Source organism: Perna viridis, chromosome 15, assembly GCF_037379345.1.
Source record: "Perna viridis isolate PV_CMFRI_1.1 ecotype Kerala chromosome 15, ASM3737934v1, whole genome shotgun sequence".
Taxonomy (NCBI): domain Eukaryota; kingdom Metazoa; phylum Mollusca; class Bivalvia; order Mytilida; family Mytilidae; genus Perna; species Perna viridis.
Genome location: NC_142459.1, coordinates 7,397,079 through 7,422,670, shown reverse-complemented (window position 1 = coordinate 7,422,670; position 25,592 = coordinate 7,397,079). Strand labels below are relative to the sequence as shown.

The window sequence follows — 25,592 nt, the reverse complement described above, 5'->3', positions numbered from 1 at the left end:
ACTACTTGATCCTTGGAGAACTTGTTTCCAGAAGAAAGAAAGTTTACTTGGCGACAAAGTTCTCCAATAAAACAAAGTAGGTTAGATTATTTTTTGGTTACTGAAGATCTGTTTTCTCTCATGAAGAACACTAAAATTATTTCTGGGTACAAAGCAAATCATTCGGCTATACTTTTTACATTTTCTGCCAGTCTTGCTAAGAGAGGGAGGGGGTACTGGAAATTTAATTCTCAGCTGCTTCGAGATCTTAATTATGTAGAAAAAGTTAAGATGTGCATAAATGACACAGTATCTGACTACTATTCTTCTGGAGATGTGAATGACGCTTTGAATGTTTAACTTTTATGTAATGATCAGTTGTTTTTTGAAATCCTTAAGATGAAGATTAGAAGTATGTCAATATCGTATAGTATTTCAAAGTCAAGAGAGGAAAAGGAAGCGATTATTACTCGGGAAAAAGATACACAGAATCTAGAAGATGTTATGCCAATACAAATATTAATCTTTAAATCAGAAGAAGTCTGAGTTAGAAAATAAAAGAGAACAAAAAATAGAGGGCATTCTACTTAGATCAAGAGCAAACTGGCATGAAAATGGAGAAAAATGTTCACAATATTTTTGCAAAGTAGAAAAGAAAAATTTTATTAAGAAAACCATTATTGAATTAATAGATGAGAAGGGTAATTACATTTCTAATCATTCAGAAATTCTTCTTGAACAACAGAAATTTTATAAGAATCTGTATTTAAGGAGAATCTTTAGCACTGATGATGAATCTTTTTTCAGTCACAATGTTAAACTCACAGAAGAACAAAGAAACTTCTGTGAGGGTAACCTTACATATAAAGAATGTGCGGAGTCACTGAAAGTAATGGTAAATGGAAAGAGTCAAGGCTCTGATGGTTTTACTGCAGATTTTTACAAATTATTTTGGAAATAAATTGGTCCATTTCTTTTTCGTTCTCTGAAATTTGGATATGAATCAGGAACTTTTTCAGATTTTCAATATCAGGGAATTATTACTTGCATTCCACAAGATGGGAAAGATAGACGTTTTATGGGCAGTTGGAGACCTATTAGTTTTTTAAACACTGATATAAAAATAGCTTCCTCTGTAATTGCTTATAGAATGAAATCTGTATTACCATCTATTATTAGTGATACTCAAAAGGGATTTATTAAAAACAGATTTATAGATGAGAATACTCGATTGTTGTATGATTTAATGCATTATCTTGAACAGCATGACATAACCGGTTTATTATTACTTGTGGATTCTGAAAAAGCATTTGATTCGATTGAATGGGAGTTATGAACAAAGCACTTTAAAGTTTCAATTTTGGTCCATCTGTTTCGAAGCGGCTGGAAATTTTCTATTTGAAGGCCAGAAGTTGTGATATAAATAATGGTCATATGTCAGACTTTTTCAGTCTTGAGAGAGGCTGTCGACAAGGCGACCCCCTTTGACCTTATTTATTTATTATTGGAGTGGAATTACTTGCTATGAAGTTAAAGGCTAATAAGAATATTAAAGGCATTGAAATTAAAGATAATGATACATTATTAAGTCAGTATGCTGATGACACTTTTCTTGTTCTGGATGGTAGTGAAGTTTCATTGAAAGAAACACTTGATTGTTTTGAGTCTTTTTTTAAGGTATCTGGTTTAAAGATGAACACTTCCAAGACAAAGGCTGTTTGGGTCAAATAAAAATTATTCAGATCTCGTTCTTTGCCCGGATAAACATCTTTACTGGACACACTCAAATTTTAGAGTATTAGGAATTGATTTTTCTCTTGATCTTAACTGTATGTTAGATCTAAATTTTTCAAAAGAAATTAAGGAAGTATCTGCTATATTGAAGAGCTGGCAACACAGAAAACTTACATTATTGGGTAAAATTACTGTAATTAAAACTCTAGCACTGCCAAAATGAATACATCTTTTAAGTTCACTGCCTAACTTACCTCAGTCAAAGTTAAACGAGTAAAACTCCCTCTTTTACAGTTTTATATGGGATAAGAAACCTGATAAGATCAAATGAACCACTTTGATTGGTGATATAGCACAAGGGGGATTGAAGATGATACACCTGCAGTCTTTTAATAATTATATTAAAGTTAGTTGGATAAAGAGACTGATTAATAATTTGGATGGGGATTGGCAAAAATTACTTTTATATCATGATCTAAAAAACTATGGCAGTGACAGAGTTTTAAACCTCTAGTCATACAGTCAAAATCAAGGAAGTTGACACTCTCGCTTGCACCGACGTGTATTCAAAATCTGTAGCGGATGTTTCATGTGTGATGATTTTTAGATGCAAAACTTTGCATGATAATACAGAAATTAATAATAATAAACTGCTAATACGCCTCCGTGGTTACATGGATGCAATCTGCCTACACTAAAGGTTTGTGAAATACCTCACTTTTTGTCTAATAAGAAAATGTTGAACCGATGTTGGAACTTGTTAACAGCAAAACCGATCATCCTAATCATCTGAAATGTAAGCGGATTGCTTCTATGGTTTATAAGCTTTTTATTTTTAAAACGGTAGTTAAGGTGAACTACTAAGATTGTAAGTGAACATGCCTTTTATTTATTGGTGTAAAGGTTAAAGATATCTTTTCTTACAGAGTATAGTTCTTGACCTTTAATAAATTAAAAGGGACTTCATGTATATACATGTATACATGTAATGCATTGTCAACATAACGCTGATGCACATTTTTATTAAACTGGGTTTCTATATATTAGTCTTTATCATATTACATTTAAGTTTTATTTCTAAATTTAAGGCGATCATTTAAAGATTTTGTCAACATATTATAATCAAAGTACTCGTGTACTAAGTCAATTTATACCGATCGTTTTAATTGTTACGCCTCAAATAATCGTCAAATGCAAAAATATTGGATAAAAGCAGGGATAAAAGGAAAGTTTAGGAATCGAATTTAACTAAACACAAGCCTATCTTGTAAATAGTTAATATTAACACACAATTCGTGATGCCAGTTTTTCGAAATACTAAGGTTTGATGATGGTTTACATAAAATACCTTTATCTTTCTTAAATAGCCACATGTCTCAGTTGATAAGCTATATGTAAACATAAGGAAAGTATATCCTGATCACGATCATCGGCCAGTCTCAGAGTGATGAAGTGTGGGATTAGGTCAACGGCAATATTACGGGAATCATACTCCGGTACATATACAAGAATGCACTACATACAAACCCCAGCGCGCTAATTAATTATGCATTTGAACAATACTTGTGATCAACCTCCGTAGCCAGTTGTTTCTAAAGCTGGGTTCCGCCACCAACATCCGTTAGGTATCTACTAACAGCCAGATATACCCCCTAACCCAGGTAAGGGGCGAACGTGAGAGACTAAAATGTTATTGCATGAGTATTTGTTAAAGATCTCAGATCTCTTCCGCGACTGTGAAAAATTCGAAAATGACGTCTTGAACAGGCTTTGAGACTATAACTGATTTTTTATTGCAAAATGAGCAGCACACGACTTATTAGGCGTATCATTGGGCGTGGCTTGTGTGTTTGTAAATTACTGCCCAATTTAATCATGTAAACAAACATGTATCATTCTGATGTGTATCAGCTGTCTTCATTCCTTTCAGTAGCGTGAATGAACTTCAAATTTATATTTAATATTTAATATAGACATTAAACATTATTTTTTAGAAAAAAACTATAATAAGCAATTGTTAATGAATGGAACAGTGTACATGTCCATGTGTGAATACTGTGACCTTATAGGTTATATACCCTACATATTGAGTATGGCTTTATAGGTAGAACGGTACTATCTATTTCCCATATGCGACAATGGTGAAATTTTTGAAAAAAAATCACACCTTTAAAAGAATGACAGAGCTATAAACTGAAAACTGACTTTTTTCCAGTAATATCTTCATTTCTCTAACTAAAATTGCGATCAAAGTCATTGAAAAAAATTCTTTGGTATTTTACGCAGATGATATTTGGGGTCAAAGTTCCCCCCTTTTTCTTTGAATGGCACATAAATTTGAAAAATTCATAGGATTTATATAAAATGGTTTTCAAGAATAAAATGATTTTTTTTTTAAAGTATCATAATGTTACACAATTTGTCCAATCACAGTGTCCAGAAGTATTTATCTGAGTAGGGTACACGAAAGGCCAACCTAAATTGAAGAGAAATAGTTGGTCGATTGATTGTTGGGGTTCAACGTTTTTCGTATTACAACCCCAGCATTCCACCACCTGGGGCAAGCGTCTTTTACAACAAGCTTAGCGCTATTTGAAATAGTACCGTTCTACCTATAAGTATGCTAGAATTAAAACAACATTTCATGTGTGTGGAAATGCGCTTTCTAAATCCAGGATCTTTCATTTGGTGTGATACATGCATAAAAACATTAAAACTGAATTTTTTTCAAAACTGAACATGAATTAATGATACAGTATTTTTTTATAGTTTTCGAAAAATGACACTGCACAGCATGATTACGTTTAGGAAAACACATGTACATTTATACTAGAATAAATTAAGCAAGTGTACATGTTATTGCTCTATATTCCTGCAAGTCTTTCAGTAAAACGAAAATAGACAAATGAATGGAAAAAAAAATCAATTTTGATAAAGAACATTTTAACATAGAAGTTGGGGTCAAAGTAGGTGATTTGTTTTTTGACGGTTTTAGATTTTGATTAATTCATTATTTAATTGTCGGGAGTTGCTGTTATATATATAGTAATATACCATTTTATACACAAAAATATGAAGAAAACCCCTTGTCCGACCCCCCTCCCCCATATAAAAGTGCTCCTCCCCCGCAATTAAAATCAGTAGGTTTTAAGAAGATGAGATTATTATGAGAATAATCACACTTCATAAAACAAAACACCAGCATGCATGCGTTGTACAGAAAATAGTTTGAAATCTGTATGTATTACATGCACATGCAACAGTGTACTATGTAACAGGGTGTTAGTACAGGTTTCATGTATTGAAACAGGTCGTTATGAAAATAAAGAGGTCAATGAACGAGTATATATACATGTATATGTTTTATATGTAATGATCAGATTGAAGATGAGAAACATGTGTTATTAGCTTGTCATAGAAAAACCGGCACGTGCCTAAACAAAGCTTAATTACTTATTTGTGATTATTTTCTATAAAATTTTTAATTTATGCATTTAATATCAATCTCTAATACATGTAGCAGCACCCCTTCAAGTCTTTCGTGGCATAATCTACGTCCTTACTGCACTAAGGAATCCTTAGCAGTGTTTAGACGTACCGAAATTTTAAACGGTAATTATATACCTACATATTGAGTATGGTAACTGTGCAAGAATTAAAACCACATTTGAAGTGTGGCAATGTGCATTTCTAGATCCAAGATCTCTATTTGGTGTTATACATGTATGACAACATTAAATCTTTTCAAAACTGAACACTAAATAATTTGATTGATACTGAAATATGACTCAATTCCGATAGATCAGCACTGAATTATGTACAACTTTTAAGACGTGCGACACATGATGAGTTGAGGACGAGATTTATTTCCTTATTCATTGTCCAATACTCAGACTGAAGAAACAAAATTTTTTAATGATATTCAAGTGACTTTCCGTGATATATCTGACACTGAAAACTTGTGTGAGCTTCCATCCAACCATAACTTATATAAGCAGTGCAAACTTGCGGCAAACTTCACCACAGACAGTTATTGCATAAGAACTGTAATCTCTTGATAATTTAACTATCTTTTATTTTGTAATTTAAAGTTGAAAACATAACAATCTTATAAAACATGTATTCAAGTTCAAATTTTTTAAGTCTCAGTTTTAAAAGGTATTTATAATTTCGACCTGATAGTGCTCCTACACTTTTTGCTTCGTTTAAAGTTCACAACCCTCCCCCTGTTTTATGACTTACGCCTTTTAGTTTCGCTCATTCTAATTTTATATCAACCATGCAGACAGCTTTGTTTTCATTTAAGTTCTGAAAGATGTGTGATTGCACAAAAGTATATCTTCTAACATGTACCTTAAAGACTTGATATTTAAATACAACCACGGGAAGCAAAGTTTAGGTGACGAAGAAATGTAATTAGAGCAATGGAAAGTCCCTAAGTATATGAAATATCACAATATACAATATAGTCTTAAAATATACATGTATGTCATGGGCAGATGCAGGATCTAAGGTTAGGGGGTGGGGGCTAAATAGAATTAAAGAAAATGTAGTGGCTAACATTTGTGAAAAATCAAGATTTTATGCACGCCTGTCTTTAGATCAGCGCCTGTATAAATATGTCTCTGTCTATATATATATTTATATAATGTGGCCCTATGCTTGCAAGGAAGACACCTACAGATATTTTCTGTCTATAAGAAAGGTAATTTTAAATTTATGTGTAGTATTTGAATATATGTCCTTGAGCAATAAACAATTATCTTGGGATATTAAATAGTGCAATACACACACCAGGGATTTAATCTTTTTGCATAGCTAATTGTGTTGGGCTAAATTTATTACTATCATGCATTTTAATCATTGTAGGTCTATCTAGAGCTACATTTGTAAATATTTTAACAAAATTAAATAATCACAATTAGTATCTTAAGTAGATACTTGATAGAACCAGTTCTGGTAACCTAAACTAAAGTGCACTTATTTGATAAATGTACAAGGTGGCAGGTTTCCTCGGAAAACAGCGAACAGAAACTCAAATAAAAAAAAAAGTGATTAAAAAATCATTTTAAATTAAAGTGGGCTCAACACAAGATTATAACTAATTAATCTTAATACTATTGTAACCTTTGTATTGCAGATCTGGTGATATTTAAAAAAAAAAAGACCTGTAAGGCTTTATCATTGGTTGAGTGGGCGACTTCTTTTATCTTTGCACGATTCGGCAGTCACATGTTAAAAACAAAATCGATGTGACGCAAATTCAGTATGCAATATTAATTGACATTAAATAATTTCTTTCGGACATTTCAGAACAGTACATGTACATGTACAATTACGATTTAATACGTCTAGTTAACGTTTGAAATAAATCGGCATTTTTTTTTCACAATCGAAAACCATGGTATTGTAATAAACATAAATTACCTATATCTTAGATGACTGCACACGGAATATTTTAAAGATTATTCGGCATTACAATTAAATCACAATTAAACAAAAACAAAAATAGATAGAATTAAAAATACAAAAATAAATAAATAAATAAATAAAATAATACAAAAATAAAAACAAACAAGCACAAAAACAAAATATTAAGAAAAAAGTTGTTTGTGTAGCTGGCTTATGTAACTTTGCATGCATGTACATTATGTACTATTTAATTGGAGGTCAAAGGGAGATAATAAAGCTATTATTTTCTTATACTGAATCACACTGAACAGTCTCTTGTTTCGTACTGAACTCAATTACTGAACATTACTGAACAACTACTGAACATACTGAATTTACTTTGAAGCAGACTACTGAACACACGAAACGGTATTCTTAACACACTGAACACGACCCGGGCAAAACGCACTGAATTTGCACTGAATAACTGAATTAAACTGAATGATTTTATGTTCAGTAAATTCAGTGTATGTTCAGTCATTTTGGCCGTTTCAGTAAATATATGGCCTACTAGTATCAGCAGTTTCAGGAAGTTTCACTGTCAAACTGTGTGATGGACAGGATAAAGAAACTAAGTGGAGGAATGATTTAAATGTATTTAAGTATAAGTGTTTATAAGTGTTTATAAGAATCAGACAAAATGGGAAAAATCAGAAACCCACATGTCAAAACTCCACCAATCTGACAATATAATATCACTCAATGATACTTTCTCTATTTGAAACAATCGTTATTTAATCTCTGCATCACTGTCTTTCCTCAGAAAAGTTTTCGATAAAATGTTAGGAAAATGAGGTTTTTTTCAGAGTTATCTGCCCTTAAAATGTTTTCAATGCACTTCAATGAATTTGTAACTCAATGGTCCAGTATGATATGGAAAATCTTGTCTGTTTTCCTTGATTCTCATGATGAAAATTGTCAACTGCAACTATCAAAATGGTGTTTTTTTTTCATACTATGTTTCACCTACTGCCTGATTCTTACAGAGACTGATACTTATAATATAAAACAAATGAAAGCCCTATACCTACCTTTCTATGACATGTGTCATGTGGACAATCATCCAAGATAACAAGTCTGTTAGGTTTAGGTTAAATCATGGATCAGTTTGTGAAATCTTTCTACTTTACTCTTCTCACTCTTCAGAACTACAAGTATTTATACTTATAATACATACTAGTGTACAGAAAGTTTGTAAGTGAATATCAGTAGATAAATAATTATCTTAAAATTAGTCCTTATTTTGTCAAGATGTATAAGAACAAACCCTTTATTAACTCGGTGGGTGTTTCTAGAAAAGCAGAGGACCCTCACTCTTCCGTTACACCTGGTCCATGTTTCCAGTTTTTAGTGGAGTCTGAGTTGCTAATTTAACTTTGTTAATTTGAATATATTATTTTATTTACTTTATGTTCTTTGTTGTGTATGTCTGTTTTCCATGTCTGGTCTTTGACCCTGGATTACATTCTTTTGAATGTTGCTACAAGATTGAAGTCATCACTACAGAAGTTTTATGGTCATCATCATGAACTCGTGGATCGTCATGGTGTATCCATCAGCACCATGAAAACTGATGCATTCAACGGGTCATAGTTTTCCTTTCCTCGTTTGTCTACCCCGGACTTGACTTTCTATGAGCAACTCAGCGGGTGTTTCTAGAAAAGCAGGGGACGCTTACCATACCGGTGCATCTGGTCCGTGCTCCCAGTTTTTAGTGGAGTCAGAGTTGCTCATTTACTTTTGTTACTTTGTATGTATGATTTTAGTTACTTTATGTTCTTTGTTGTGAATGTCTGTTTTCCATGTCTGGTCTTTGTCCCTGGATTACATTCTTTTGATTACCGCTATAACCTTGGTTCCCTTGATTACTCTTGATAATTCATATTGTTTTGCCATTTTATTCAACTTACATGTGTTGAATTGTAGTATCATAATGTGATGCAAGATATACTTAAATGGATACAATTTAGAAATATCATGCAGAAAACAAGACATTAAAATAATTGAAATAGTAAAACACAACCCTCTATTGTCTGCAAAATGCTAATAATAGACCTGTGACAATAATATGATTCAACTGAAAACATGAATGAAGAGACAAGGCCTTAAACATAAATCTGAACCCCAGTTAATAAATCAGAGAAATAAAAATTACTAACTTGAAGCCTCTTCAAATTTGGGCATGAGCCACGTTGTCAGAACATGTTCAGGTAATTCTCTAAGAAACTGCTTCAACAGGCTGGCAACAATGTTAGGTTCATGTTCCTCTAAAAATACTGGGAGCCCCTTGTTGTAACATTCCTTCAGCAGCTGGATTTTAGACTTTACTCCAGATATTCTGTATATACCCTCGCATGACAAACCTGAAACATAAGATTAGTGTAGTTCAGTCATCCGTGAACTTCCATGGGTAAGCAAATTCATGGACAGGTGGTCTTTATAAACAGGTTAATTTTGCATAGGGTGTACTACACAGGATTATTCAAATCATAGTCATTTGAGTCAGTTATTGGTGAATACAGGTGTTTGTATAAAAAATATTGAAGTTGATTGGCTAAGTTTAGTTACTAATCATTTCCAATATGGACGCACTACAAGATATTATAGGGCAATACGACCTAGGGTAAGGGACACAACTCTTAGAAGTCATTGAAACGTTTGTATTCAGCATTTTACATCAATCTTATATAAGCATCTAATTAATTTGGATTCATTTTATTCTTCTTCAAACAAAAGCTTGAGAGGCTTTAGTGGAATTGAATATGATACAAACATATTACTGATTCCACGAGTTATGTCCCTTACCCTAGGTCTACATCCTTAAGTGTGTAGTACAATGTACTTTAATTTGACCAAGTTAAACAGGATGTCGATGCCAAAACTAGGCAGTGGGTTGCACATGATAAACTTTTAAATTTGTTTTCCATGCCATCCATTGTCTCATTAAAACATCTTTTTACTATTTGACATACATATGAAATAAAAATTACATTGCAAATTCAGAGAGATAAAATTTACGATATGCCAACCATATCAAAGGATCTGCCTGATTTTTACATGGACAGCCTCTTATATTATAAATATTAGGTTGAATTGTTCTTTTAAATACCACATTGAAGCAGCGATTGATGGACAGATGAATAAATTCAAATATATACACAAACTTATGAAGGTAGACCTAGAATAAGGGACACAACTCATACAAATCAATGGAACGTTTGTATTCAGCATTTTACATAAATCTCATGCAAGCTTTAAATTTATTAAAAGTATCTTGGACTGATTTCATTTTGTTCCATTGGAAAGCTTGATGGGCTTTGGTAAAATTGAATACGATAAAAACACATCACTGATTTCAGGAGTTATTTCCCCTAACCTAGTTCTACCGCCTTAATTGCTGGGATATAACTTATATTACTGTAGTAACTAATATACCATGTTCTTCAATATAGTCGATACATTCCCTGAACATAACTGGCAGTTCTATTCCATCGTAACATTTATTTTGCGCCACGGCTATTGTCAGCGGAACTCCAAATACAGCTTTATCTAATTCCTCTGTAATTACAGTGAACAATTTTTGGGACTATTATGACATACAAGCAATCTTAAACAATCACTTCTTAGAAATGTAACACTCAAGCTAAGAATCATGCAAAATGTGATTCATGGGTAAAAAGCCTACATATTTTTATTTTTGATATTTTGTTTACATTGCCATAGAAAACAGAAATTAGCATTAGAACCCATGTTCTTAGGAGATAAACATTACATAAAATGCACTTCAGATTTCAAAATTAAAGGAGATAATTCTGTAAATGAAACTCAAATACAATAGAATCTATTGGATTTTCAATATTGATAACCTCCAAAGAGCAGAGAGATTGGAATGAATAACTACACATTTCATTTTATAGACACATAAAACAACTTAATTTGAAAAATAAAAATATGTAGCCTTTTATGGTGGTGTATCAATTTTTTCAGATTTTGCACGATTCTTATTAAGACAGCTACTTATTACTTAAAAATGTTTTTCTCTTAAATTGTTCTCTATTCAGAATTCAGTGTGCATTTTTTTACAATAAGAAAATTGGCTTACCTGGGTACATTATTCCTTTGACGTATGAAAACTGACAATGTGAATGGTTTCCAATTCAAATTAACAAATTGTTTTTTTTTTCTATTCTCTGGACCTGAATGAATTTGCAACTTTATAATAGGGTTAATTTATTATCATATAGATATCAGTGTTTTATCGAATGTTCCCAGTGTAATTAATTTCAATAATTCACACTGTGAAATAAATTTGGTAATTTCACTCTCGTGCTTTCTCCCGCCAAAACATCACAACTTTGATATAAATCCGCCAATCACAGAATTTAAAATTCATATTGAAAATATCGATAAATTATGAAGAAAATCTATATAATAAATAGGATAATCAATTGGTTATGGTGAATAACCAAAATATGATCACTCTTGCCGAGAACGCATTAAGATTAAAATTTAACCTGTGCGTGGGACAAGTTCTGCTCACTCGTGAAATCTAGGCGTTCTTCGGCACTCGTGATAATATTTTGATAATTCACTCTTTCCAATTAATTATTCTACCATTAAGGTAAAGTATCTACAAAGAATAATAATGCTTCACAAGGAAGACGTCACAAGGAAGACTTTCATGGAGGTTCCTGGAGGAATGTTCCCTTGAGGAACTATTACCAATATACCAACATCGTGTATGTGACCCTAGGGGAACTACTCACCATATTTCTCTTGGGAGAAGTATTGACTATATACAAGTATTTAATACCCTAAGGGAACAAGCAAAGAAACTTACAGCCACCAGCCATTTTTTATAGAACAGTATCTTAGTCAATCTACAACATGAAAACACTGCATACAAAGTAGTAAACTATTTACTGGTAGTGTCTGTAGTCTGTTCAACTTCTTGTTTTCCTTTCTTCTTGTCTTTTTTATGTTTCTTGTGCTCTTTTCCTTCCTTCTTCTTTTCTTTCTCACATTCTTTTTCTTCTCTTTTTACTTCTTTCTTTTCCTCCTAAAGTAAATTTTAACACATTCCATATTTTCAGGAATTATTGATTTATATAGAGAGGTCTATATGATATTTCAAAGTTTTTACACCTTTGCCACTCTCAGTACTAAATAAGGGGTACCACTCTTAGTACTAATTAATATCTTTACAAAGTAATATAGTACACAGTCAAAAACAGGAAGCAGGAATCAGCATGCCCCACCCTTGACTTTTATACTCCATCCTTAAATTTAGAAAACTGATATCAATATCAAATTTATAACCAAATATAAGTAATTACAATGGATGAAATGACATTTTTTTTTACAGAAAATATAAGCTAAGACCATATAAATCAGATTCATGGACCTATAAAATGTATGAAAAGTTTAGAGACTATGAATATGGAGCATAGGTTAATTAGTCCCACCCTTCAACTTTGATCTGCAGTGAACAACAAATGACAAAGCAAAGTCTAGATTTTGCATCAGGAAAACCCTCCAAAAATATCTGATGAAAAAAAAGTCCCACTCACACCATGTAATAAAGAATATATGAAAATTTCATCAAGTTCCATTCAGTGGTTTAAGAATAAATGCTGATAAGAACTAGGGAAAGAGAAACACACTAATGAACAGCATGACCTCTACATACCTCATGCTTTTTAAATAACAAGAGGCTCCCAGAAGCCTGAATCACTCACCTGGTTGAATTTTGCATTTCAAGAGCAATAAATTAAACAAGAAATTGTCCAGCAATTTTGACTCCAGAAAACTTTAATAGGACTTATCATAAGGATCATTTCAGTAAATGAAAGTCTAAATCTATCATAGCTTTCAAGACGCTGACTGAAAACTGTAAAAAAAAACCTGCCAAGGGCAATAACTCTTATAAGAACATGTCTGACAAATTTCATGCCTGAAGACTTTTGTAGTCCTAAAAATAAGGATCATTTCAGCTATTGAAAGAATTTGGCAAAACCTAACGGTTTTGGAGATATATGCGAAAAACTACTGTCTGACCACTATGTTCTATTTTTAGTAAGAGAGGCCATATTTTTCGATGGATAAAAAAAACCCACTTCAATTCTATGCAGGATACCCCAAGGAACACTTATACCAAGTTTTGTTTCAATTGGTTAATTAGTGTCAGAGGAGAAGATTTTTTAAAGAAATAACATTAAAAATAGCAAAAAACTTTGAAAAAGGGCAATAACTCCAACATGGCTTAATAGATTAAAGTGAAAATTTGACCCCAGATAGATTTCGTCATGCTTAAAACTTTTACTCCTTTCAAAATGGGCTAAACCTAACCATTTTGGAGATATACGCGAAAAACTATTGTCTGACCATTACATGTATGTGCTATTTTTAGTAATGACGGCCATGCTTGATTTTTGACTTGAATTTGACTGCAAATAGATCTCATCATGCTGAACACTTTTACTCAGTCAGGATTGGGCTTAACCTAACCGTTTTGGAGATATATGCGAAAAACTATTGTCTGACCCCTATGTTCTAATTTTAGTAACAGCAGCCATGTTTTTTGACGAATCAAAAATCCCAACATCAGTTCTATGAATGATACCCTAGCAACATTCATACCAAGTTTGGTTCCAATTGGTCAAGTAGTTTCAGAGGAGAAGAGTTTAGAAAAATTGTTTACAACAACGACGGTCGACAGATGCAAAGTGATGGCAATAGCTCACATGGCCTTCAGCCAGGTGAGCTAATCATTAGTATAACAAATTAATCATACGTTCTCTTCTTCTTTATCCTTGTCCTTTTTCTTTGTGGAGAATTTAAATCCTTTGGCCTTCTTACACTTTGATGGGCTCCTGAAAAAGAAAAAAAAGAAACATAAGCGAGTAGCATCAGATCAATTTTACAACAAAATAATTTAAGTGTAAGTTTTTGTTAGAATCAGGCAAAATAAGAATAATCAGAAAGCATGCGAACCAGTCTGACAATATGATTTCCCTCAAGGATGCTTTCTCTATATGAAAAGACCATTATTTGATATCTGCATCACAGGATATGCTCAGCAATTTTTCAATAGAATGTTAAAAAATGATGTTTTTGACAGAGTTATCTGCTCTTGAAATGTTCATATCCGGTGCATTTCAATGAAATTATAAATCTATTTTCCAATGTGATTTGGAAAATCTTGGCCTTTATTCTTGATGCTGATGGTGAAAATAGGCAAATAAAACTTTTGAAATGGTGTTTTTTTTCATGGCATGTTTTACCCACTGCCTGATTCTTACAGAGACTGACACATCACTATTTAGCCAAATCAGTGTGTCATTAGATTGTCAATGAGGAGTGTAGGGTTTGATCCTTGATAGAGTAAGGTAATTTTTTGAAAAGTGAATCATTCTATCTTGATATAAATGGAAATCCTTACTTGACATCCTCTGAGGTGACTAGGGACTCATCTGAGTCATCTTCATCGAACATAACATATCCCTTGTCTTTCTGTCCTTTCTTCCAATCTGTTTTCTTCCCAAGTAAGATCTTTCTCTTGTTCTGTTTGTCATAATCATCATCCCCTAAAAGTACTACTAAAAAGTACTATTCCAAATTCAATGCAGGATGGAAGTAAGATTTTAAGTGGTTGCAAACCAGTAATGACTATTTGAAATGAAATCATTCTGATGCATATTTATGTACATGTAATAGTAACTATTGTAGTGACATATTTAAAATGAAAACTATTTAATTAATAACAGCTATAGTAACCAAGGGCGGATCCAGGATTAGAGTTTATGGAGGGGGGGGGGGGGCGTTAATTGAATTAAATGCCGTGCAAAGCAAGACAAAACATAGGGGTGAAACTTGTAGTGACAATTTTTTTCTAACCGATTTAGGGGGGGCATACGCCCGGTACGCCAGTCCTTGGATCCGCGCCTGGTAACAATGACACATTTAAAATGAAAGTTAAATTAATACAGATATCTTTGTTTATGTTATGTAAATATTGTTATTATAGATAAAATCATTAAATTCTTCTAAGTGTCAGCCAATCAAAAGGGTCATACCAACTATTCAAGAACTAACATGTACAGTAATAAGCATTTTTGTCTCAAGGAAGCACCCTTTATGCAAGGTTTTTCATAATTTTCACACACATTTGACTAGTTATGCCCAAACAAATGCTGATCAAACCCAGTTTTCATACCAAATCTCCTGCTGAAAAATGACAAATGAAGGAGTGACTTTATCACATTTATGTACTCCAGCAATGCTATAGGTTGTCTGGCAAGCTATTTTCTGACTTAATGCCATCCTAACCTCTAGCATCTGACATGTTGAAAGCCACCGCAAATGTTAATACGCTCCCTTATGGTTTTATTATCAACTTGGTTCTGTATACTTATGGCAAGAAAAAGCATCAATATCCGGTTTGTACCTGCATTTTCAGGAGCTGAAAAACAGCATAAGGGCAGCTTCATTTGCGTATATTTGCAAACCAGTCTCGGAAAATATTTGCTAGTTTCGATAATTAAATACAAATCGACTCATAGTTTTTCTAAGATAAGGTTGGCCTTATAGTCTGCAGTATATAGCTCCCGAATGTTTACGAAAATTACGTCATCAATATTACCCATATTTATCGGGTCAAAAAAATTCGAAACGAAAACGAACCAAAACGAAACGAAAATAATTTATAAAAGAAAAGAGTTGAAACGAAATGATTCGATAAAATGAATCAAATCGTAATAAAATCATAATTAAACCATACTAAATGAAACAGAATGCAGCGAAACTTAATACAATAAAAGAAATCTTTTAAGACGTTTCGCAAATTTTAAGAACCATAATGTTAACCAGTGTTGGACAATTCAACCCAAAGACATTTCGGACCACAAAAATCAATAATTCTTTATTAATGCAAATAGACATGTCTGACCATGACAATCAGTATAATGCTTTAGGGCAAATATAAATCATTACAAAATTTACCATACTTGAAGGTATAACATATCAAATAAGAGCTGACAAAAAAAATAGTTTTTATTAATGTTTCTTCGGGAGCATTAAAAGGTTTCACCTTCATCATATTAAGCTAAACAAGTGTTTTAAAATACTTAGTCTTTTATTTACATAGAAGAAGTTTAACCTACCAGAAATCGAACGATAAAAATCCTACATAAATGTTGAAAAAATTGAAAACATTTGTAATGAAGACAGCTGTCAAAATGACCAGCAATTTTGAATTAGGTCACTAATTTTACTGAATACAATATATTTGTGACAAAATGTACTTAAAAGTTGGTAAAGGCAATTCATTGTTTAATTTGATACGTTCGTTTCGCAAATTTTAAAATCTGTAATTTTATCAACCGGAATTACACACTCAAAAAGCTAAAAGCTAAATATGAAGTTTATTTTAACTGCTGCAGGGAACCAGGGGTGTTCACTAGATGGGGGCCCAGGGGCTGCAGCTCTCCCTCCGTAAAAATGGGATATGGGGATTTTTATAAGCCCAAGGGGAACACAGGGGGTAAAGGGGGGGGCTTTAATAAAACGGAGGGGAGTGTAGTGGTCAGGGGTTTAGGTTGCCCCAATAGGATGCAGCTTTGGGGAATCCCCGACACTATTCCCGCCAAAAACCAACCAGCCGAAACGAGCAGACGTTTCTCAGATATCTAGCAGTTCAGTCTGACTTCAGACGCATAGTAGCAAGATCAAGTTGCAGCCAGGAGTACACCACATCAAACACAGGGGCTTCATGAGTATTTTAGTAACATATATGCTAGGCTATGGGAACCTCGGAAAAAACCTAAAAGGAATTTACAAGTTGGCTACCGCCTTTTTTCAAATTGATCTTTTTCTCGCCAGAAATCGCTATTTGACTAATTTCTGGTCGCCAAAATCGAGTTGATGTATTCTATTTCTGTAATAAACCAACCCTACACTCTAAACTTCTCTTTGAACATCGATTTACCCAGTTTTTCCACCTGATTCCAGACGACGGACAACTACTATGACCGGAAGTGATATAAGAAATACTCGGAAAATGTCTCGATGCATCCAGTTCAAGAGAAGAACACCTTCGGTAAGTCCCGAAAGACAACTCCGCAGTAAATGATTTTGGTGGAGAAATACAAAGTGAAAAAATATACAACTTTTAACAACATGCAAAATGACTGTATAACAGTGTCTTTGTATGATTCTGTTAATTTTATAAAATGTAATGAAGCCATAAAAGATTTAATTAACAGAAGTAAACCATTGGGAAAAAATATTGCACCTTTTCAAAACTTAAAAATACAAATACTTCTATGAAATAAATTATAGCAAATATATCCTGCTACCTAAGGCCGAATATGAAATATTATGTATCCTTCTTATCCATAATTGTTAAACTTATCACTTATCATTCATATTTTTATTGCTCCTACTCCCCGCCCCACACACATACAAAAACAGTAAAAAGTCCTTCTCTAAGGCCATATAAAATTCACTTTTATATTTTTATATTCTTATCTTATGTTAATCCACAGAAGGTGATGCAAGCATACATGTACATGCATGTATACATAGAACCAGAGCTGCTTACCCTTATGAATTAGCTGACTCCATATATTTCCCTACTGGAGTTTATGTGATGAAATTGCCTATTTTCTGAAAGCGCCCTTGTAAATTGTATCATCCATACTAGAACTGCGTTATTGATCAACCTGCATTATGGTTTTCTTTCTGTGTAGGTGACAAGTTGCATGTAGTTGTTGAAGGAGTGGGTGTAAATACTGTAAATTCAGAAATTTTTTGTGAGTTTTTATTAATTTGAAAAATGTGACTGGGCACGAATCAGAATAGTTAGAACTAGCATTCTAAATTCAAGTCCATAATATTCAATGTATGGTTCTGTGGAATTGCATTATTTTTTAATCGCATTTGCTTCCATCATTCAAGAATTGTAATAAGTGCTCACAAAAAATTCTCAAATTACAGTATTTAGGCAATTTTTTTTTTCTGACGTGTAATAAAATTCATATATAATTAAGGACAGAAGACTTTTTTTTCTGATATGTTATGACAGATCAAGATTTATTTTTTCAAAACCTACAAACCTTACTTGCTTCAGAATCAAATGACTGTCACAGCTGATTAATCTTGTTTCTTTTTTTATTTACAGCTGTAGTGTACATGTATTGCTGAAGCTACATGTATAAATTTAAACAGTTAAATTTAAATTCATAACATCTGGACAGTAACATTGTGAATTCCAAAAGAACATTTCTCTTTCACTACTGTCACCGCACCGCTAATATTCCTTTACTTTGTTGAATGTTGAGCAAATTGTGCTTATTTTACATGTATGTATTACACCATAGTAGAAGTTTTTAGTGTTTTGGTTTTTCAACTACTTCTGCCTTAGTACCTGGACTTGAAATACTTTAGCAACTCAGCAGTTATTTCTAGGATAATAGAGTATGCTTTCTCTACCAATTCGCCGGGTCCATGCTCACAATTTTTTTGTGGATTCTGGGTTACTCCTTTTTTTTTTCTATACATGTACATTTCATGTTCTTTTTTGTTGTGTGTGTTTATTTTTCTTGGTCTTATAAACATGCTATTATTCCTACATTACATGTACATGTATATTGCAACAAGATGGTTAAAATAAAAGGAAATTCAAACATACATGTACATGTATATAAGTTTGGTGTTAAAAAATTATGATTATGTATGACATGATCTTTAAACGATCATGTCACATTTTAGAAGTGTGCCAGTTTATGTAACATTCAGGTATGTTTTCAATTTACTGTAAATTATATGAAACACCTACATGTACATGTAGATTAATGGACTCAAACTGTTTAACATCCTGAATAATCAAATATAAAGCTACTATATGTACAATGTACATGTAGTTGACTTTTTTAGTTTCTACATTTTTAATTCAAAATTCGAGTTCCACTTGTACATGCACATGTATCAACCTTCTGGTCAAATCTGTCAGTCAAAGTTTTACATGTACATGTACAGTGTACATGTATAAGCCACAATTATTGAAATCAATTCTGCACAAAACAACTAACCACAATCACTTCTCAGTGTTCTCCTCATAAGTTTTAAATAGCACAGTGCTTACTGGCATAGCACAGCTCTTTCAGCCTTACTCCAAAATTATAGCACAGTGCCCATAGTGCATTCTAACTAAATTAATTACTGATTAGCACAGTGCTAAGAAATCATAGTGCTGCAAAGTACATTGCTATAATGGCCTGGGGAGAACGCTGTTTCTTTGATAAGCTGTAGATTATGGCATAGTCCTGCGGAAGCCCATATTTTCTGGTGACCTACATTATATACTTTCAGAGACATATACCAGACAAGACAAGTTTATTTTGCGAACTCAAGACACAATTAAGTGCTACAAGAGCAATATACATGTATGAACAAGTATATAACAATGTGGCAAAAGTAAGAAAGAAAACAGCTTAAATGACAACACACACATGTATGTCAAAATCATGAAAACATTTTTTTTCGAATTTCCTTTATAAATATACATAACCTTATAATAACTTGGATTATACATGTACATGTATTTACTGATCAGTAACACAGTTACTCATTGTTCCTACAAGTAAAAAGATAATGACATTCGGACATTTCCAACTTTTTTAGAATTACACAAATAGCATTGCCTATCCTGATATAGTACATTATGCCAGCATAAGTAGTATCAGAATACAACTGTGCATGGACATTTCAAATGCCAGTCTTACAATTATTGTACATACATGTACATGTACGTGCATGAATGTACATGCATAATACATTAATACTCCTTTTGTACATGTAGGTCTGGTTTTCATTTTTAGGACAGGAAAAATAAAAAAAAAACAAAGGTATGAAAAAAATATAGTGTGGATCGTTCTTAGACTAGTAAGGGAAATATACAAGGTACAAAGAAATTGTAGTATTTTCATTGATAATTTAAATCGGAGGGAAAAAATGATATTCAGTTATTTATGCAGAAATTTCTTTGTAAGAAATATATGTATGTGGCTGTTTGCTGGCTGCAGACTTTGATTCAAAACATGGAATTGTACATGTAAACAGTATATTAGTACATGTACTGGTATATAATTTTAAGTTATCAATTGAATTACATGTATGAAATGTACATTGTACGCCAGACACCCCCCAATCTCCCCCCTCTATCCCTCTACAGTTTGTCCTAAGATTGGGATAGACCTACACACATCTTTTACTTCATACATGCACACCTCTCTTAGTGTCTCTCATTTTGATTTTGAAATGGACCTGGCAGATTTTGAAAAAAACTGTAGCCGTAATTAATGAAACATGAAAATACAATTTCTGTCCTTCTGTATACCACCTAGAATACACACAAATCCTCAGACACATGTATACAAATTAATATTTCAACAGACTTCAAAAGCCAAAACGGCAAAAGGTGTAAAATACATGTATAACTATATGTTCTGCTCTTGCATAATATGCTTCTCTGATGTTATCATGAAAAACTGTGTTGACATATGTGTACAGTAGTATTGGTCCTAGTGCTACATCTTATATTGCTACATTTTATGTACTGATGAGTATGACATGTTTAAAGTCTGAAACAATTGAATGTTCTGGACTACTCATGATACTAACCCCACTGTCAGACTCGTGACTTGGAGACTTCTTCACTACATGGCCCTCTGCAGCTTTCAGCCCTCCTAGGTGGAAGTCATCGTTGATCATCCCCGTGTCCATAAGATCATCTAATAAACAAGGAACAGATATTACATCATCCATTCTTAACTTAACTACCGTTGGAAGATGCGTTAATGTAGGAAAATTTAATCAGAAATTAAAATATGTCGGACACGAAATTGATAAAATATTGAATTGAATTGATATAATACAAATGTACATGTACTTATCTGGTAGTGAGAGAAAAAAAAATTGTTTGAGAACTTTCACAAAACTAATAACATGAAGCACTTGAATTAAATCATATAAATCATGTTTGTGACCAAAAATAACCAAATAAGAACTTAGTTTTGGAAAATAAAAAATGCATATGGTAAAACTGTAATGACAGTTTCAAAGTTTCTAAAAGAAGACAATAACTTTACAATGTCTTATAGCAGCATGATTTTTATACCTTTACATGTTTGTTCATGATTCTAAATACTTTGGAAAGTTTCATTATCATATTCTGTATGATTATAAAGAGTTTCGCTCAAATTATGGTACAAGTACATGTAGCTTACACTTAAATTTTAGTATAGACTTTTATTATAGTATAGGCTATGCAAATTAAGGTAAGGCAGGAACAGTTTTGTGCTTAAACTTTGTGCAAAATGCTTCATATAAGAATTTCTTTCTCAGTTTTTAGGGTTGTACCAAGTTTTCCCACTTAAGATGAATGTGGGGCTGCCTCTGATCACTAAAAAAGATAATTTCTATTTCTAAGTACATGTTATTCTTCCATATTACCATTATTGCGTTCTTTAGTGAAAGCAGCAAAGAAATCAAAAAAGTGAATTGAAATTATGTTTTTTTTTTGGGAAAAAAAAATTTTTGAAGATTTTTTATCCTTTATTGATTTTTTTTTATAACAGATTCATGCCTGCATTATACTATCAGATTTTCAGATATTGTTCATGGTTATCGACATATTTTTTTCTTTAGATTTGGAGAACTATTTAAAATTAGATTTCTCTTTAAAAAAGCCTGTTTTTTCAATTAGGTTTCCGATGAACTCTAAATGACTTTCAAATGAATGTAAAAGACTATTATTGTTCCTACTTGCCTAAAATTTTATATAATTCTAGTGCTGAAGTTATCTCATGTTGTACTCCATGTAGCTCTTCATGAACTTTTTTTAAGCTAAAATTATTTATTGCACATCATCAGACTGTGGTTTCCATTTTTTTTTCAGATATGACAACTACTGAAACTGATACCCACCATGAAGGAGATAAACTTCCAGAAGCCCCGTGGCGACTTAGTAAGGAAAAGTTGAAGATTGCTGATAACAGAGCTTCTAAAATCAAGTACCCAAGAAGTGTTGATTATACTCCAGCTGATCACTTCACCACACAATGGACTCTTAGAACCATGCATAGAAAACAACAGGTAAAGTTGAACTTTGTCAAATGTCAAAACTTTCCTTGTAATTTTGCATTGTAAATCTTACCAGACAATGTTGCAATTTGATACTTATTCTATCGTTTACTGAAATACCTTGTTGTATGATGTTAATAAGTTCTGGCAATATATATTTATATTAATGTTCCTATAAAGAAACATTCTTAAAGACTTAACAGAAAGTCTCCCATGAAATTTTTCATAATGATGCATGTATTTTTACTTATATTTTCAGTTTATCACAAAGAATGTAGCAGCATGGTGCTTGAGAGATTTACTTGGCAAAGAACAGGAGTCAACACTGTTCAATTTGTTTGGTGTTATCAGAACACTGGTTCAGCCAAACATTAGTAGAGAAGAACTGCCTTCATTAATTAGAGACACAAGTACTGCAATGACCTTACTAGAACGAGATTTCCCATTGACATTACAGATAAGAAGATAGTGTAAGCATTCACACAGCACGGACTGTCACATCTAAGGAAAACAGGAACGGTGGTTCCACTTGTGTTTCAAAAGCATCCCAATTCTAATATATCATAAATAAAGTATGTAAAAATTATATTTTAGAAGCAAAGTTATGCACTTTTCAAGTTTTCTGTAAGTAAAAGTATTTTCTGGATTCTTAGCTTTTGATTTATATAAATTTAAGGTTAAAACTATAAATTCATAAAAATTACACCCATTCTTAAGTTGATTTCTTAAAAATGTAATCCATGAATACTGGAATCAATTTTGGGGTTACCGGTACATGTATTTCAGACCCAATCACATAATAGCTGAAACAAAAAATATTGCCCAATTCCTGTGATATAAGAAGTTACCCTATGCTTGTGCTGTAATATGCCAAGCTTGATAATTTCAAAACAGTCTATCATTTGAGCATTCAAAACAACAAAACATATCTGTGGTAATAGACTTTATGCCAGTGTGGTATGTAAATACATGTACTACATTGCTATGGTATGAAAATAAATGTAAGAAGATTCATACAAAACATTGCTATAGTATGTAATTACATGTGTGGTAATTCATAGTTCATACACAGCTTTTCAGTGGTATGTAACACACATCTATTGATTCATACACAACATTGCTTTGGTATTTGGTATTGTAAATGCATGTATGGCAATTCATACACAGTAGGTGTATTAAAAAATAAATGGAAAAAAAATGTTTTAATGCATGTTTTTCTTTAGAAATTGGAATACAAACTTCTACAGGCCTATTGTGTTTTTTTTTAAATACTGGTACATACATGTATAAAGTATGTACATGTACACATATTCTATTGCCAATGGCAAGTAATTATAATGAAAATACTCTAATTTAAATTACAGAACTTGACTACACATTTGCTGCATCATATTCCTGAAGGTTTTAGGGACTTTGGGCCTTTATATGATTGTTAGCTGTATCCTCTGAAGAGGGCCAATAGTTGGATAGCAAGACAAATTCTTCGTCATGGACACGAAGAAGCATCAGTAATGCAGACATACAGTGTATGTAAATGTTCTTCAGTATATCTACATTACTTTAAACAAACTTATACTCCCATTTATGGAAAACAGACCAGTATATTTGTATCATGATAGGGGTAAATGGATTTTTATTTCTTATTTTATTCTACAGCTTTCGTGGCAAACCTTAATACATATAATTGAGATATGACATTTGAAGTAATATGATCTGCATAATACATAGTTGGATGTTATTTCAATACCAACGATGAAGCTTCAGTAATTTTTTTCTGACAGTTAATTTGTCAACTATACTTATTGATCTCGTGTCTGTCTGTCTGTCGCATGTTAGGTTATTATACCTCTATTGCTCTTGTTAGTTTGTCAATTATGTACAGTGATCTCATGTGTGTCTGTCTGTCCGTCACACTTTATGTTATAATACCTCTATGGCTGTCGTTTATTTTGTCAATTATGTATAGTGATCTCATGTGTGTCTGTCTGTCTGTCACACTTTATGTTATAATACCTCTATGGCTTTCCTTAATTTGTCAAGTATGCATAGTGATCTCGTGTCTGTCTCTCTGTCGCACGTCAGGTTATTGTACCTCTATGGCTCTTGTTAATTTGTCAAGTATGCATAGTGATCTTGTGTGTGTGTGTGTGTCTGTCACACGTTAGGTTATTATACCTGTATGGCTCTTGTTATTTTGTCAAGAATGTATAGTGATCTCGTGTCTGTCTGTCTGTCGGATGTTATGTTATTATACCTCCATGGCTCTTGTTAATTTGATAAGTATGCATAGTGGTCTCCTGTCTGTCTGTCTGTCGCACGTTACGTTATTTTACCTCTATCGCTCTTGTTAATTTGTCAAGAATGTATGGTGATCTTGTGTCTGTTATGTCTGTCTGTCTGTCTGTCACACTTGATGTTATTTTACCTTATACCTCTATGGCTCTTCCTAATTTGTCAACTATGTATAGTGATCTCGTGTCTGTGTGTCTGTCTGTCGGATGTTAGGTGATTATACCTCTAAGGCTCTTGTTAACTTGTCAAGTATGTATAGTTATCTCGTGTCTGTCCCTCTGTCACTTGTTAGGTTATTATACCTCGTTTGGCTCTTGTTAATTGTCAAGTATGTATAGTGATTTCCTGCCTGTCTGCCTGTCACACTTGATGTTATTATACCTTTATGGTTCATGATAATTTGTCAAGTATGTATAGAGACCTAGTGTCTGTCTGTCTGTCACACGTCCCCGTGGATGTTGGGGTGTCAAAAGAATAGGCCTGCAGCAGCGCTAAGCTTGTCGTAAAAGGCGACTAAATAGTGCTCAGAAACCTAGTGCGGGGCCAGGCGCTCTGCCCACAGAGCAACTGGGATGTGTGCCCCAGTTGGTGGAATGGGGTACCCCTGGCGTGTTACATGCTGGGGTTGTCAGGCTATAATACAGAAAACCTGACTGCAAACCACAGTGGTGCACCATGCTGGGAAAGAGACCACGTTCCTTGCACGTAAAAGAACCCTGAAGTGGTATTCGATAGGGGTAGGAACCTTTGTGCTCCGCCACAGAAGGCTAAATTGCCCGACTTTACCCATCCCTCCCCTTTTTCTAGTGGCAATCAAAATTTGTTGACTTTATTATCCTTGTGTCCCATCCAATTTTTCATTTCATCATCATTTCATGTTCATTTTATCATTTATTTCATGTTCATCATCTGAATATAGCTGAAATATTGCTGCTTGGATGTTAAACCCCAAAAATCAATCAATCAATCAGTGTGTCACTCGTTAGGGTATTATA

The 25,592-nt window shown here is 33.0% G+C and overlaps 1 protein-coding gene across 1 annotated transcript in view; it reads right to left on the bottom strand.

The window, feature by feature from the left end:
• LOC148596760 (uncharacterized) overlaps positions 1–15,713 on the bottom strand; it is a 31,835-nt gene extending 16,122 nt beyond the window's left edge. The window contains 9 exon segments of the mRNA XM_088564317.1: positions 8,196–8,240; positions 8,242–8,255; positions 8,257–8,312; positions 9,324–9,527; positions 10,600–10,722; positions 12,088–12,223; positions 13,958–14,036; positions 14,606–14,750; positions 15,611–15,713. Coding sequence (XP_088420443.1) covers positions 8,196–8,240; positions 8,242–8,255; positions 8,257–8,312; positions 9,324–9,527; positions 10,600–10,722; positions 12,088–12,223; positions 13,958–14,036; positions 14,606–14,750; positions 15,611–15,653 — 845 coding nt within the window. The 5' untranslated portion in view covers positions 15,654–15,713.
• Positions 15,714–25,592: the final 9,879 nt, after the last annotated feature.